This window comes from Triturus cristatus, chromosome 7, assembly GCF_964204655.1.
Source record: "Triturus cristatus chromosome 7, aTriCri1.1, whole genome shotgun sequence".
Taxonomy (NCBI): Eukaryota; Metazoa; Chordata; class Amphibia; order Caudata; family Salamandridae; genus Triturus; species Triturus cristatus.
In genome coordinates this window covers 1,479,451,885-1,479,467,053 of record NC_140590.1, presented here as the reverse complement: position 1 = coordinate 1,479,467,053, position 15,169 = coordinate 1,479,451,885, and the positions used below count along the sequence as shown (strand labels likewise).

At 41.9% G+C, this 15,169-nt stretch overlaps 1 protein-coding gene across 1 annotated transcript in view; it reads left to right on the top strand.

Moving 5' to 3' along the window:
* The window catches only part of LOC146812214 (protein-glutamine gamma-glutamyltransferase E-like), a 354,915-nt gene that overhangs the window by 168,910 nt on the left and 170,836 nt on the right, over positions 1-15,169 (top strand). The window contains exon 5 of the mRNA XM_085619244.1: positions 11,164-11,237. Within this exon, the coding sequence (XP_085475370.1) occupies positions 11,164-11,237 (74 nt within the window). The remainder of the gene's footprint in view (positions 1-11,163; positions 11,238-15,169) is intronic.

Genomic DNA, 15,169 nt, shown 5'->3' with positions numbered 1-15,169 from the left:
TTTAGGTTGGCTATAGTTTTTTGGATGGCCAGTGAATTTTTATGGGCTTAGGGTGGGTGTGGGTTTTTGGGAGGTGAGGGATTTTTTAAGGTTAGAGTAGGTATGGGTTTGTAGGTGGCAAGGGATTTTTCAGGGTGTGCATGGGTTTTTGGGAGGCAAGTGAATTTTTAGGGTTTAGGGTGGTTGTAGGTTTTTGAGCGGTAAGAGATATTTTAGGGTTTAGGGTGGGTATGTTTTTTTGGTGGCAAGTGAATTTTTAAGGTTTAGGGTGGGTGTGGGTTTTTGGGGGCAAGGGAAATGTTATGGTTTCAGTTGGCTATGGATTTTTGGGTGGTAAGGAATTTTTTGGGGTTTAGGGTGGATATGTTTTTTTTGGGTGGTAATGGATCGTTTAGGTGTAGTGTTTGTATGGGTTTGTAGGTGGCAAGGATTTTTCAGGTTGTGCATGGGTTTTTGGGAGGCAAGTGAATTTTTAGGGTTTAGGGTGGTTGTAGGTTTTGAGCGGTAAGAGATTTTTTAGGGTTTAGGGTGGTAAAGGTTTTTTAGGTTCAAGAGAATTTTTTGTGTTTAGGGTGGGTGTGAGATTTTTGATGGCAAGGGATATTGTATATTTTACACTGTATGGAATTTTGGGTCGCAAGGGGTTTTAAGGTTTAGGGTGGGTGTGGGTATTTGGGTGGAAAGGGATTTTTTAGGCTTTAGGGTGGGCATGGGTTTTTGGTGGTAAGGGAACATTTAGGGGTTAGGGCTGGTATGGGTGTTTTAGGTGGAATTGAATCATTTTAAGGTTTAGTGTTTGTATGGGTACCCGGGTCACAAGGGATTTTCTATGGTGGGTGTGGGTTTTTGGGTGGCAAGTGAATTTTTATGGCTTATGTGGGTGTAGGTTTTTGAGGGGACTTGGGGATGTCTATGATCTCACACATTCTCTTTGGCATCTGTGGCAATATGATAGTCACACACCATCTCTGTAGGGACCTCGACAACTCTATAATCGCACACTATCACTGTGGGGACCTGGGCATGTCTATAATCACACTATCTCTGTGGGGATCTCGCCATCTCTATAATCGCACACTATGTCTGTGGGGACCGCGACATCTCTATAATCACACACTATTTTTGGGGGGACCTGGGCATGTCTATAATCACACACTATCTCTGTGGGGACCTGGGTATGTCTATAATCACACTCATTCTCTTTGGTGACAATGGTAATACTATAGTCACACACCTTCTCTGTGGGGGCTTGAGCATTCTGGTAATTACATACAAGCGCTGTTTTGGCTTGAGCATCATCAGCTTTGCATTCTCTGTATGGGGCTTTGTGAATACTGAAAAGTAGTAAAGTTAGACTTTTGGTCTAAGCTTACATTTGTGAAACTGAAAAGTAGAAAAGTTAGATTTTTTGTCTAAGTTTACCTTTGTGAACCGGGCCCTATTTTAAAGAGGACTTATACACAATCATCTTCATGCACTATCTCTGTGGGGACTTGAACATCGCTATAATAACACACTATCTTTGTGGGGTCTTGAAAAAACTATAATAAAACACTATCTTTGTGGGGACTTGAACATTAAACATAACATCTCTGTGGGGACTCGAGCATTCCTGTAATTAAACTCAAGCTCTGTTTCGACTTGAAGCACCAGGGGGTTCCATGAGGCACAGGGTCAAAACTGATTTGCATATAGCTGAGTCTGAACTGGGGTGGCGAAGTGAGCTAAAGAACGATGATGGATTCAACCCAGATCTGTGACTGGGGGTGAGTGATTGAAAAGTTTCAGCAGTCCGTCCATCATCTCCTTGTGTTTGCTTTGTTCACCCTAAGTTGGCAGGGTATGCCCAGGCGTGGGTTCCTTGCTCACTTTGCCACTGGGTTCAAGAAAGCCCAGCTGATGAAGGGGTGTCACCCCAAAACCGATCCCAGGATGCTTGTTTCCAATCAAGGGAAGACCGGGCTTGGCAGTTCGGGCTGGACTGGTCCCATGAGGCACAGGATCAAGACTGATTTACAAATAGCTGGGTCTGAACTGGGGTGGCGAAGTGAGCTAAAGAACGATGATGGATTTAGCCCAGATCTGTGACTGGGGGCGAGTGATTGAAAAGTTTCAGCACTCCGTCCATCATCTCCTTGTGTTTGCTTAAACTTGAACATAATCAGCTTCACATTCTCTGTATGGGGCTTTGTGAATATTGAAAAGTAGCAAAGTTAGACTTTTAGTCTAAATGTACCTTTGTGAATACTGAAAAGTAGAAATATTAGATTTATTTTTGTCTAGGTTTACCTTTTTGAACCGGGCCCTATTTTAATGAGGACTTAAACACAATCACCTTCATGCCCTATCTATGTGGGGACTTAAACATCGCTATAATAACACACTATCTTTGTGGGGACTTGAACATCGCTATAATAACATAACATCTATGTGGGGACTTAAGCATTCCTATAATTACACACAACCTCTGTGTGGACTTGAACATCAGTAGCTTCACACTTTTCATAGTGGCATTTGGGCTTTGAATGTGCACACTATTTCTATGGAGACTTAAAAACAATGATCTTCACCCACTATCTCTGTGGGGACTTGAACACCTATTTTGGCAAAAATGTAAGCAGTTAATCAAGCTCTGGGTTCCACTTGACCATATTCCTTAGTTCCGTATGTTAATTTCTTTGTGTTAGTTCCCTTATCTCCTAAGAGTATAAGCACTGATAAATAGGTTAAATACAGCTTTAAGGGTCTTTCTTTAAGCATGATATGATATTTTCTGGCACATTAACATAATCTGTCTATAATGTATAACCCTAGTATATATGCAGCAATTCATATATGAATAGATTATAATGTTGTTTGTGTATATTGTTGATAAAATAAACATTTAGCCATGTGCCTTCGACTGTATTCATTCACAAATAGTGTTACGGACTAGGTCCCCACAAGGATAGTAGCACATATTCAAGTCCCCACAAGTATGGTGCTGTGCGCACGATTAAATAACAATTTATTTGCAAATTTGAAGCAGGATCCTTTATCATGAATTTGTTCTTAACGTTTTTCTGTTATTAGTGTATTTTGAAAACATTGGCAAAGTTTAGTCCCCACAAGGCAGGTATTCACACATAGTCCCCACAAGGATGGTAACATGTGTGTGTGTGCGTGTGTATGGGTGTGCGTGTGTGTGTGTGTGTGTGTGTGTGAATATATATATATATATATATATATATATATATATATACACACACACACATGTTGTTGTTGCATTTGACATCTGGGAAAGCATTTCTGCTAGAGAGTTTTGCACAAATAAATCCCCACGCTTTATTCTGAAAACTGTCTTTTTGATGTACCTCATTTTGTGAGAGTGAAACCTCTTTCCAGGTGTTTTCTTGCTTCGCCATGTGTGCGCCTCCATGTTGGAGTGCAGTATTTTTGTTATTTGGGAGTGGAAAGCAGGGCACCCCATTGGCAAACATGGAGTTACATGCGGACATCTAAGCAGTGCTAACTTCCAAATGGTACTACTACCTACTAAATATGGTACTTCAAGGTATAAAAAGAAACCGTGCATTATTATGCCATACCATTCCTATAGGGGATTTAATTCTGCTAGCAGATTCTCTACTGGCAGCCAATCTTCAAGGTGCATATAGAACATAACCTATGTCTTTGCTGCACAGCACAGTCAATACTTTTACCACTCAATGGCTTTTCCTCCCTACCTTAATTCCCTCTTCAAAAGGACAGCCAGCACAAAAGAGGGGAAAAAACCTTGTTAAAAGCACTGACAAAAAAAAACTAATGCAGTGGCCACAAACAAATAAGTGTAAAGGACAAATTTGCTAGCCATTTAGAGAGTTTGTTTATTTGATTTTCAAGCATGGCAGTGTAACTGTAACAATTTAAGACATGGCTACTACAAAAATATATTCAAAGTAACCAACTTATCAAAGAACTGTAACGGAGCAAACTGTGAAAGGGTTAAAAATACAGGACCTTTCTTGCAGCTCATTTGTTACTCCCATAAATGATTGACCCTGCGCCTGTAAATATATGGAGTTTCTGTTATTTGATTTCTGCAGATATTTGATTTAAAATTGCATGTTTTTTCCGATTCTTGTGTGAGAAAACCCAAAGGATTTGGCAAGTGTTCCTGTGCAAAGAAAGGACACCAGGGCCTTTCCATGTTTTTTTGTTGGGTTTTTTTTTATTTAAAGAGTGACTTTATTAAAGATTCTTAAGACATAAATCTATAATGCAGTACAATAGGAAATAACTGTCGAATCAAAAATTATACATTTAGATATTTTGACTGAGAAAAGGAGTTGTGTGTGGTCTGGAAGGAGAATCAATAAAAAGGTCTGAGTGTGAGTGATGCGAGAGTAATATCCATTTTACCTGAAGCTTCTGACTATCCTGAAACTTAATATCTCAACTTTGAGAGAAATATGCGAGCCCCACCTCCAGAAACAAGTTCTTCAGGTTTCTTGTTTCACTGGAAAAGAGGGTGACTGACATGACAATTCTGTCAAATTTCATGAAAATGACCTGAAATGCTGAAAAATTGACTTAAGGGTATCTAGAATGGAAACTGAACATGCACGTTCAAAATGTAGGAAAAATGCCAACAGGCAGGAGCCTGATTTGATTTGTTTATGCATATACATCAAGGCATTTTATGTTGGAACTAGTCTCCTATTGGCAAAAATCTCATTAAATTCTATGAATCAAACCCACGTGAGAAAATAGCACAGGCCTAGAAATACCTCAGCTAGAGTCAAGAACTTAAATTCTTGAAAGTACCAAAATAACAGACAAATAAAGGAAGAGAGGAAGATTAAGGGCCAAACTGATTAGACACAAGCATAAATAATCAGTTGCCAGCAATAGGGTGTTTCCATGATTGGACAAAGATGTGCAAAAGCACTGATCTTCATAACACAGAAACAGTTAACCAACATTGATGAAAGCACCTCCAAGCCATGACTGTTAGAGAATGGGGGATGGAGCCTCCTGCATCATGATAAACACACCTTAGTTAAGTGACCAGGTGAGGCACGAAGAAACAGCACTAGGTGCAACCTGACTGACACTTTAGCGTCACAAATGCAAAATGTATGTCAAATGTTAATGTGGCAAAGAGAAGGCAACATTAGGAAAAAGGAACCCAAACATGCGAGAACGGCACTAATGCCCTACAGGCCTAACTCAGGCACATGACAGAGTGGCTTACAGTGTAGTGACATACAAAGGAGTGATGTACAAATGAATAGCGAATAGTAGAGTGGCATACCGTGGAGTGGTATACAGTGGAGTGATATAGAGTGGGATAGCATACAGTGGAGAATGGTACAGTGAAGTTGCGTTCAGTGGAATAGTATAGATTGAGTTTGCGTACAGTGCAGTGGCATAGAGTGGAGTGCCATAGACTGGAGTGTTGTACAGTGTAGTGGCATACATTGGAATAATATAGAGTAAAGTGGTGTATAGTGGAGTGGTGTACAGTGTACCCTGGAGTGGGGAAGAGCGGACTAGAATAGACTACAGTGGAGTAGCATAGAGTGGAGTGCCGTACAGTGGAGTAGCATACAGAGGAGTAAAGCGGAGTGGAATAATGCTGAGTTTAGTAGCATTAAGTCAAGTGATGTACAGTGGAGTGGCATATAGTAGGGTAGCACAGAGTATTCGGTCGTACAGTGGGATAACATAGACTGTAGAAGCATCGAGTATATTGGCATATAGTGGATTGGCATACAGTGGATTGGTGTACAGCGAAACAGCGTACACTTGAGTAGGGAAGACCAGACTAGCGTCTACTACCATGGAGTAGCATACAGTGGATCAGAGCTGAGTGGAACAATGCTGAGTTTAGTGGCATTAAGTCTAGTGATGTACAGTTACCTGGCATATAGTGGAGTAGCTCAGAGTACAGGGTCATACAGTGGAATAACTTAGACTGTAGAAGTGTAGTGTGTAGTGATGTACAGTGAAGTGGCATACAATGTAGTGTTGTACAATGTAGTAGCATACAATGGATTGTAGTAGAGTGGAGTAGTGTATACTGCACTTGAGTACAAGTACAGTTGAGTGCCATAGAGTGGAGTGGCGTCCAGTAGAATAGCATAGAGTACAGTGATATACCATGATGTGGTGCAGAGTGGAAGAGCATAAAGTAGAGTAGCATAAAGTGTAGTGTCGTAGAGTGGAGTTGCATACAGTGGAATAGCGCACAGTGGAGAGGCGTCTAGTGGAGGAGCATACAGTGGAGTGGCATAGACTGGAGTGTAATAGAATAGAATGGGGTACGGTATAATAGTGTAAAGCAGAGTGGTGTAGCGTGAAGTGGCCTTGAGTACAGTGGGGTGGAGTACAATGGATTGGCGTACAGTGTACTGGTGTATAATGGACTGAAGTAAAGTGGAGTGACATTGAGTGGAATAACGCAGAGTGGAGTGGCATTAAGTGAAGTGTCGTGGAGTGGCATAGAATGTAGTGTGTCAATTGAGATAGACATAGCGTGAACGTGTGGGAACTAGTGTAAATGTCATGTGGTAGGAATATATAACATGATGTGTAAATGTTCATTTTTTTTATAGTATCTGTAAATAGTGTAAGTAGTGTTCATCTTATCACTTTGAAAAATTGTACTTTTATATTGTGCCATTTTATACCATGGTACGTTTATGGTATACCACGGTAGATGGGGCTGAGAAGTGAATGTGATTTGCTAATGGCCATGTTCCCCAAAGGTAAAATGCAGCCATGTATGTTTAGTCACAGCTTTGCAGCATTCTGGGTTAGGGTCTTATTTATAGCTAAGTATTAGGTTTTATTATTTTTCACTATCTGTTACCACTTTATGTAAATGGTAATAGGTGGAGATTCTTATATATAAATTTTTATATATTTGTGTAGCAGTTTAGGGTAAACTGTACGTTTTGTTATTAGCACAATATTATGTAGGAACAAGAATAATAACATTAATAATTGTAAAGACATATATTGAAAAAATATATAACACAATTAGGTAAATAAATAAAATAATATAAAAATATACATTTGAAATAAAAATAAATGTTTAAAATAATAATAAATATAAAAAAATATGTAATTTAAAAAGTATAACAGCAATTAAAAGAAATACCAAAATTAAATTATTTAACTCCAGCAAAGGTGTTACACTTGAAAGGGGTTACCTTTATTATTCCCACTCGAGAGTAAACAAAATCGTCAGTTAAGTTACATTAACCATTACCACTCCAATCTAAGCAATAGTACAGAAAGGTTTGAATTTTGTAGAGGTTAGATTTACTTTTCCTACTCTAATTTAAGAAACCCAAGGAAAAGTGTTGGACGTTAGAGAAGATACATTTACTTTTACACTCAAATCTAAGCAACAGTACGGAAAGTATTGGACTTAAGAAGGGTTGGAATTACTAGTCCCACTCTGATCTAGGCAACAGTAGGGAAGGTGTTGGATTTAGGTGGGATTATAGTTAATATTTCCACTCTAGTCTAAGCAACTGTAGGAAAAGGGTTGGACTCTGGACAGGCTGAATTTGCTACTCCCACTCCAATCTAAGTAACAACAGGGAAAGTATTGGACTTCAGAGTGGTTCAATTGACTATTTCCACTCCAGTCTAAGCATTAGTAGGGAAAGTGTTGAAATTATGAGGGGTCGAATTTACTATTCTCATTGCACTCTAAGCAAAAGCAGGAAAAGTGTTGAGTTTTGGAGAGGTTACATTTACTATTCCCACAGCAATATAAGCAACAGCTGGAAATGGGTTGGCCTTCTGAGGGGTTACATTTACTATTTCCAGCCCAATATATACAACAGAAGGAAAAGTATTGGACTACAGATGATTAGATTTACTATTCTCACTCCATCCTAAGCAACAGGAGGGAAAGCATTGGATTTGGATGGGCTAGACTTGCTATTCCCACCCCCAATCTAAGCAACAGCAGAAACGACTTCTGAAAGGTTACATATGACATTGCAACACAGTCATTTAAAATTATATTTAAATACCTAAAAACATAAAATGATTAACCATTTTAAAACTATATCTATATATATATATATATATATGTATATATTCACTGAAAAAAACATAGGTTTCACACATGTTATAGTTAGCTGTACATTTCACTCGTAAAAAACCAATGAAATTCCACATTATAGTTAGTGCAGGCAACTATAACTCACGCGACCGCAATCCTCTGCTGATGATGTCAGATATTACATCACTGATGACATATGTGTCTTTATGAAAAATAAATATTTGTAATATATGTATAGCTAAAGATACAGTATTAGCATCAACAGAGGATTGCGGTCGCGTGAGTTATAGTTGCCTGCACTAACTATAATGTGGAATTTCATTGGTTTTTTACGAGTGAAATGTACAGCTAACTATAACATGTGTGAAACCTGTGGTTTTTTCAGTGAATTTGTACGGTTTTTTAAATGCTAAGTTATGTATTTATTTTTAATTTTTGCGCGCACGGTGCGCTTCGCACACCGTGCGCGCGCTATGGGCGCTCGGTGCGCTTCGCGCACCGAGCGCCCACGTTGCGTATTTCGTACCGTGCACGCCTCGCCATTTTTTTCATATTATCAATTGTTTTTTTCTCCCTTGGGGGTCCTTAGATTTATATATTAAATGGGATTGTTAATTTTTTTTTTTTTTTTTAAATTTTTTTTACCGTACGCGTAGGGTAAGCTTACCGTACGAAATTATTAAATTTATTTTTCATACTTTTTGGTCCTTCGTGAACCCCCTGACGAACGCTAGGGGGTCTGCAACTCTCTTTGTTGCCCCCTTTTCATATTGTCAACCTTTTTTTTTCAGTGTGACAGACAGAAAATGGCGGCCGATACTTCCTGGTTTCGACCGATTCGAATGTTTACTTTGATCTAACAACCAATCAGAATCGCGCTCGCGCACGGCACCGTACGCGTACGGTAAGCTTACCGTAAGCGCACGGTAAGCGCACGGAGCGCGCTTACAGATATATATATTGATTTAAATGCTATTTTCTCAGGAACTACTGAAGAGATTTACACCAGACCTACAAAAGGCACTTCGTTGACCTGCGGACTACCTCTCTGCCAAATTACAAGTAATTCTGTTCAGCCGTTCGGGCTGTAGCTGTGTCTAAAGGTCCTATGGAAAAATGCATGGGGAAAACGCGTTTTGGGACCCCCCTTTTTTCTCAGCCCCCGCTTGACGAATCCCCCCGAGACTTTCAGGGTAGGAGCGGAGCGTAGCGCCCCATTAGTTTTGAAAATTTCACGAGGATTCGTCGACCGGCGCCAAAGTTATTCCAAATAGAATGTTGCGGATTTCCTATGGAAACAGGGTCCTAACTATAACTACCTACTGGCGACCGCCAGTAGGTAATATATACATACATATATATACATACATATATATATATATAATCCTGTGGTCCCACCAGGCAGGCCCATTTTGTCATCACAAGGGAGTGTGTTTGAAAACATTTCAAAATATGTGTACCATTTTTTGAGGGAACATGTAACCTCTATATGCAAACTTGAGGGCACCACCTAGGATTATCAGTACATCCTCCTCACTCTCGACGTGAACTCTATACACCATCATAGAACACGATCAGGGGATAAAAACATGCGCCTACATTTTGAGTAACAAGCATATAGGATACATAGAACACACCAAAATGCTTATTGAGATGATGAATCTATGTTTCTAAAACAACATTTTCATGTTTAACCGGGATCTATACAAGTACTAGGTACGGCCATGGGCACATGCTTTGCCCCTAGTTTCGCAAATCTCTACTTGGGCCTGTGGGAGGAGGAAATACGCAATGAGGAAATGATCCACCAGGACTTTGAGAGAGTTGTATTGTGGCTGCGGTATATAGATGATTTGTTTATCATTTGGAGGGGTAGCGAACAGGAAGCCACCAACTTTATAGAGAAACTGAATTCCAACCCATACAACATAGTACTTAGTTGGAACATGAGCAGGGAATGTATAGAGTTCCAGGATGTCAGGATCAAAGTACGACAAGGTACTCTTGTGACTAATCTGTATCACAAGGATACGGCAGGCAACAGTCTTCTTCATGCCTTAAGCAGCCACCCAGATGATCTCAAATGGAGCATCCCTTATGGGGAACTCCTGAGTGCAAAAAGAAACTGTAGTACTGACCAAGCCTACCGAACAAGAAATCGTGATCTCTAGATTCAGAGCATGAGGATATCCCGAATGGGTACTCAGCTGAGCTATCAAAAAGATGAGCGCAGTTAGCAGACAGCAAATTCCTGGTACCCAGAATAAAGAATCGAACACCACTCATACAAGGGTTATTATGACCTTCAATATGAATTCCCAGAATATACACAAGATTCCGGTTTAAAACTGGGATACCTTTAAGAGTGACCCTACAGTTTTTCCTATTATCAGCGATAGACCCATGATAATGTATAGAAAGAGAAGTCTCAGAGACACCCTAGTACATGGTGACATAACTGAACCCCGGCGCACATAATCTCAAAGGTTTCTTCCCATGTGGGCATTACAAAGCCTGCCCGTACAGCCACATGGTGAAGGGATTTAATGTACCAGGTTTGAGCAGAAACAGAAGCATTACCCAGTTTCTGACAGCCCCAGATTTGTCATATATGTTCTGGAATGCCCTTGCAAGATGCAATATTATGGGTAGCATGACTTTGATGGTCAAAAAAAGGATATTTGAACATCTCAGGGCCATCACCAATCGGGACCGCCACTACCCCATAGCCAGACATTTCCAGGAGTACCACCTATCCAATAACTCCCTACTACGCTTTTCTGCCATTGAACAGATACACATTGGCCCAAGAGGTGGCAACAAGGTACTAGCACTGCGCAGAAAAGAATCCAAATGGATACTTGAGTTAGAGACCAAATTCCCTGCTGGACACAACCTGGACGAAGAGCTAGCAACTCATTTACATGATGACTAATGTTCCCTTTCACAGTATACAATGACATCTCCAGTTCCTTCCTTGTTTCTGTGCCATGAACAGAATGTACATAATTTTAATGTGGCCTTGTATATATATTTTTTACACTAGTTTTTTAATGTATTCTTACATGATTATATTGTTTATGTTTTTTTCACAGGAGGACAGTAAGGGACCCTCTGTATGCTGACGGACACTTCACGTGTTCCCTACCCTTTTCTTTCCCGATTTTCGGTGTGCACATCATTTAAGATAAGAATCTCTGTTCCTTCACGCACACATGTTTTTCTTTGTGGTAACATGAACTTCTCCTCACGTGATTTGCCACTTGACGAGTAGAATCAGCGTATTGTAAGTTGCGGGGTGCCGGCCTGTCACTTGGTGCTTACATTCTTGGAGCATGCTTGTAATTTCTTCACGTGTAATTTGGGTTTCCCCACACATTTTTTGCCGATTGATGAGTAGAAATAATGCTTTGTGAGATGTGGGATGCCTGCCTTCCACTTGGCGCTTATACATGTAATGTACACTTATGGTGCATGTTTACACTTTCCATACTTGTAAACCTTATCTATCCTGTAGCCTAGGGGATTTCCAGGCATTTTCACCAGACCAACGTGATAATATTACATGGCCGCTTTTTTGATTGCTTAGATAGACGGTCATGCTGGGCTGACATAGGCCTGTGTATCTTTTTGCAGACACTGCCCCGATGCTTTCACGTGATTTCACTCTCTGTGCATCATTGGCTTGTGTTCGTTTGATTCACATGAGGAGGGGCTGACATTTGCGACAATTGCGCCGTTAGGAATCCCATCTATTGTTTATTTTCAACATCATGCCTACTTTATTTGTCAAATTTAGACTGCAATTTGTATACATATGATATGTTACAGGCATTATAAATAATACTACTATATTCACACAGTATGTTCAACAAATGTACATGTTTCATGATGGCCGCCAGATTAGCACTCCCTTTTTTAATTTTTTTTCACTTTTTGAAGAAGGGTGCACCTTGAACTCCTTTCTTTGTGTAACCTTATTTCTATGAAATGCACTTTCATGCAATCAATCGGTGTGTGATCAAGACAGTGTTACTGTCAAAACGCGTAGCAACTGAGTAACAAAGTTTTTGCATGAGCAAAACATCATTCTCAGTGTGCGCATCATTGAACTTTTCTACAGATTAACTTGTCCGGCTGTGGTTCCGCCAGCTTTGCACACCACCTGACAATGGGCTCGATCCCAGAAGAAACGTTTCTTGCCTGGTAATATATATATCTATAAATTGTGCATTTTATTAAATTTATACTATATATATTACCTACAGGCAGTCGCCAGTAGGTAGTTATAGTTAGGACGTAGTTTCCATAGGAAAAGCGTCTTTTGTTTTCCCAATACCTTTGGTGCCGGTTGATGAATCTTCGCTACATTTTCAAAACTCGTGGGACGCTCCGGTCAGCTCCTGTCTTGAAAGTTTCGGGGAGATTCGGCAAGCGGGGGCCGTGAAAAAAGGGGGGGTCCCAAAACATGTTTTCTCCATGTTATTTCCTATAGGAAACTTTAGACACAACTATAGTCCGAACTGCTGAACGGAATTGCACCAAATTTGGCAAAATAAGTAGCTCTTGGTTCAGAAAGAGCCATTTTTTTAAATGGTGTAAATCCGTTCAGCAGTTCCTGAGAAATTCAAAACTTAGAGGTCGGGAAATCTATTTCCCATGGGAATCTTTAGACAGGGCTACAGCTGGATCTGCTGAATGGAATTACACCAAATTTGGCAAAAAGGTATTGCTTGGTTCATAAAACGACCTTTTTTTTAAATGGTGTAAATCCGTTCAGTAGTTTTCGAGATATTAAAGGAAAAAAATCTATATATATCTCGGCGGGACCTAACTACACAAGCACAAGCTTGGCTGTAATTGGCTGCCAACACTTCAATCCAGGAATGCTTTTTAAGTCTCGCCTAGCGACGCAGCGCATGCGCTGCACTCTACACAAACACCACTGCAGTGCCCTAAACCCTAAAACACCTCCCCAGCACGACCCCTACACTGCCCAACACCGCTGCACTGCCCTAAACCCTAAAACACTACCCCAGCACGACCCCCTACACTGCCCGAACACCGCTACACTGCCCTAAACCCTGAAACACTACCCGCAGCACGACCCCCTACACTGCCCGAACACCACTGCTCTGCCCTAAACCCTAAAACACTACCCCCAGCACGACCCCCTACACTGCCCCAACACCACTGCATTACCCTAAAGCCTAAAACACTACCCCCAGCACGACCCCCTACACTGCCCGAACACCACTGCACTACCCTAAACCCTAAAACACTACCCCAAGCACGACCCCCTACACTACCCAAAGACCACTGCACTACCCTAAACCCTACCCCCCACACGAACCCCTACACTACCCAAAGACCACTGCACTACCCTAAACCCTAAAGCATGACCCCCTACACTACACAAACACCGTTGCACTACCCTAAATCCTAAAACACTACCCCCAGCACTACCCTAAACCCTAAAACACTAAGCCCTACACTACACAAACACCACTGCGCTACCCTAAACCCTAAAACACTACCCCAGCATGACCCCCTACACTACCCAAACACCAATGCACTCACCTAGCACGAACCCCTACACTACCCAAACACCACTGCACTACCTTAAACCCTAAAACACTACTCCTAGCACGACTCCCTACACTACCCGAACACCACTGCACTACCCTAAGCCCTAAATCTACCCCCAGCACGACCCCCTACACTGCCCGAACACCACTGCACTACCCTAAACCCTAAAACACTACCCCAAGCACGACCCCCTACACTACCCAAAGACCACTGCACTACCCTAAACCCTAAAACACTACCCCCCACACGAACCCCTACACTACCCAAAGACCACTGCACTACCCTAAACCCTAAAGCATGACCCCCTACACTACACAAACACCGTTGCACTACCCTAAATCCTAAAACACTACCCCCAGCACTACCCTAAACCCTAAAACACTAAGCCCTACACTACACAAACACCACTGCGCTACCCTAAACCCTAAAACACTACCCCAGCATGACCCCCTACACTACCCAAACACCAATGCACTCACCTAGCACGAACCCCTACACTACCCAAACACCACTGCACTACCTTAAACCCTAAAACACTACTCCTAGCACGACTCCCTACACAACCTGAACACCACTGCACTATCCTAAACCCTAAATCTACCCTCAGCACGACCCCTTCACTACCCAAACACCACTGCACTGCCCGAAACCCTAAAACACTACCCCAGCACAACCCCCTACACTACATGAACACCGCTGCACTGCCCTAAACCCAAAAACACCACCCCCAGCACAACCCCCTACACTACCCTAACACCGCTGCACTGCCCTAAACCCTAAAACACCACCCCCAGCACAACCCCCTACACTGCCCGAACACCGCTGCACTGCCCTAAACCCTAAAACACTATGCCCAGCATGACCCCCTACACTGCCCGAACACCGCTGCACTGCCCTAAACACTACCCCCAGCATGACCCCCTACACTGCCTGAACACTGCTGCACTGCCCTAAACCCTAAAAACTACCCCAGCATGACCCCTACACTACATGAACACCGCTGCACTGCCCTAAACCCTAAAACACTATGCCAGCACAACCCCCCACACTACCCGAACACCACTGTACTGTTCTAAACCCAAAAACACTACCCCCAGCATGACCCCCTACACTGCCCGAACACCGCTGCACTGCCCTAAACCCTAAAACACCACCCCCAGCACGACCCCTTACCCTGCCTGAACACCGCTGCACTGCCTTAAACCCTAAAACACTATGGCCGGCACGACCCCCTACACTGCCCGAACACCGCTGCACTGCCCTAAACACTACCCCCAGCACATTCTTCAAATCCATCATATTTGTTCGATGCAATAGTGTAACACAAAATGACAGTCACCCTACAGAATATAATGAGGGGTCTCTTAGTCTCCTGTATCTTAGAGATACTCATTGGCCATTAATTGAACAGAGGGCCCCTATATGGAATGGGGTCCCCTAAAGGGTTTGCCTACCCCTGCGCTGCACGGGCTGAAAGGGCCTATGTTACACTCCTTGTTCTATGTGATTCAA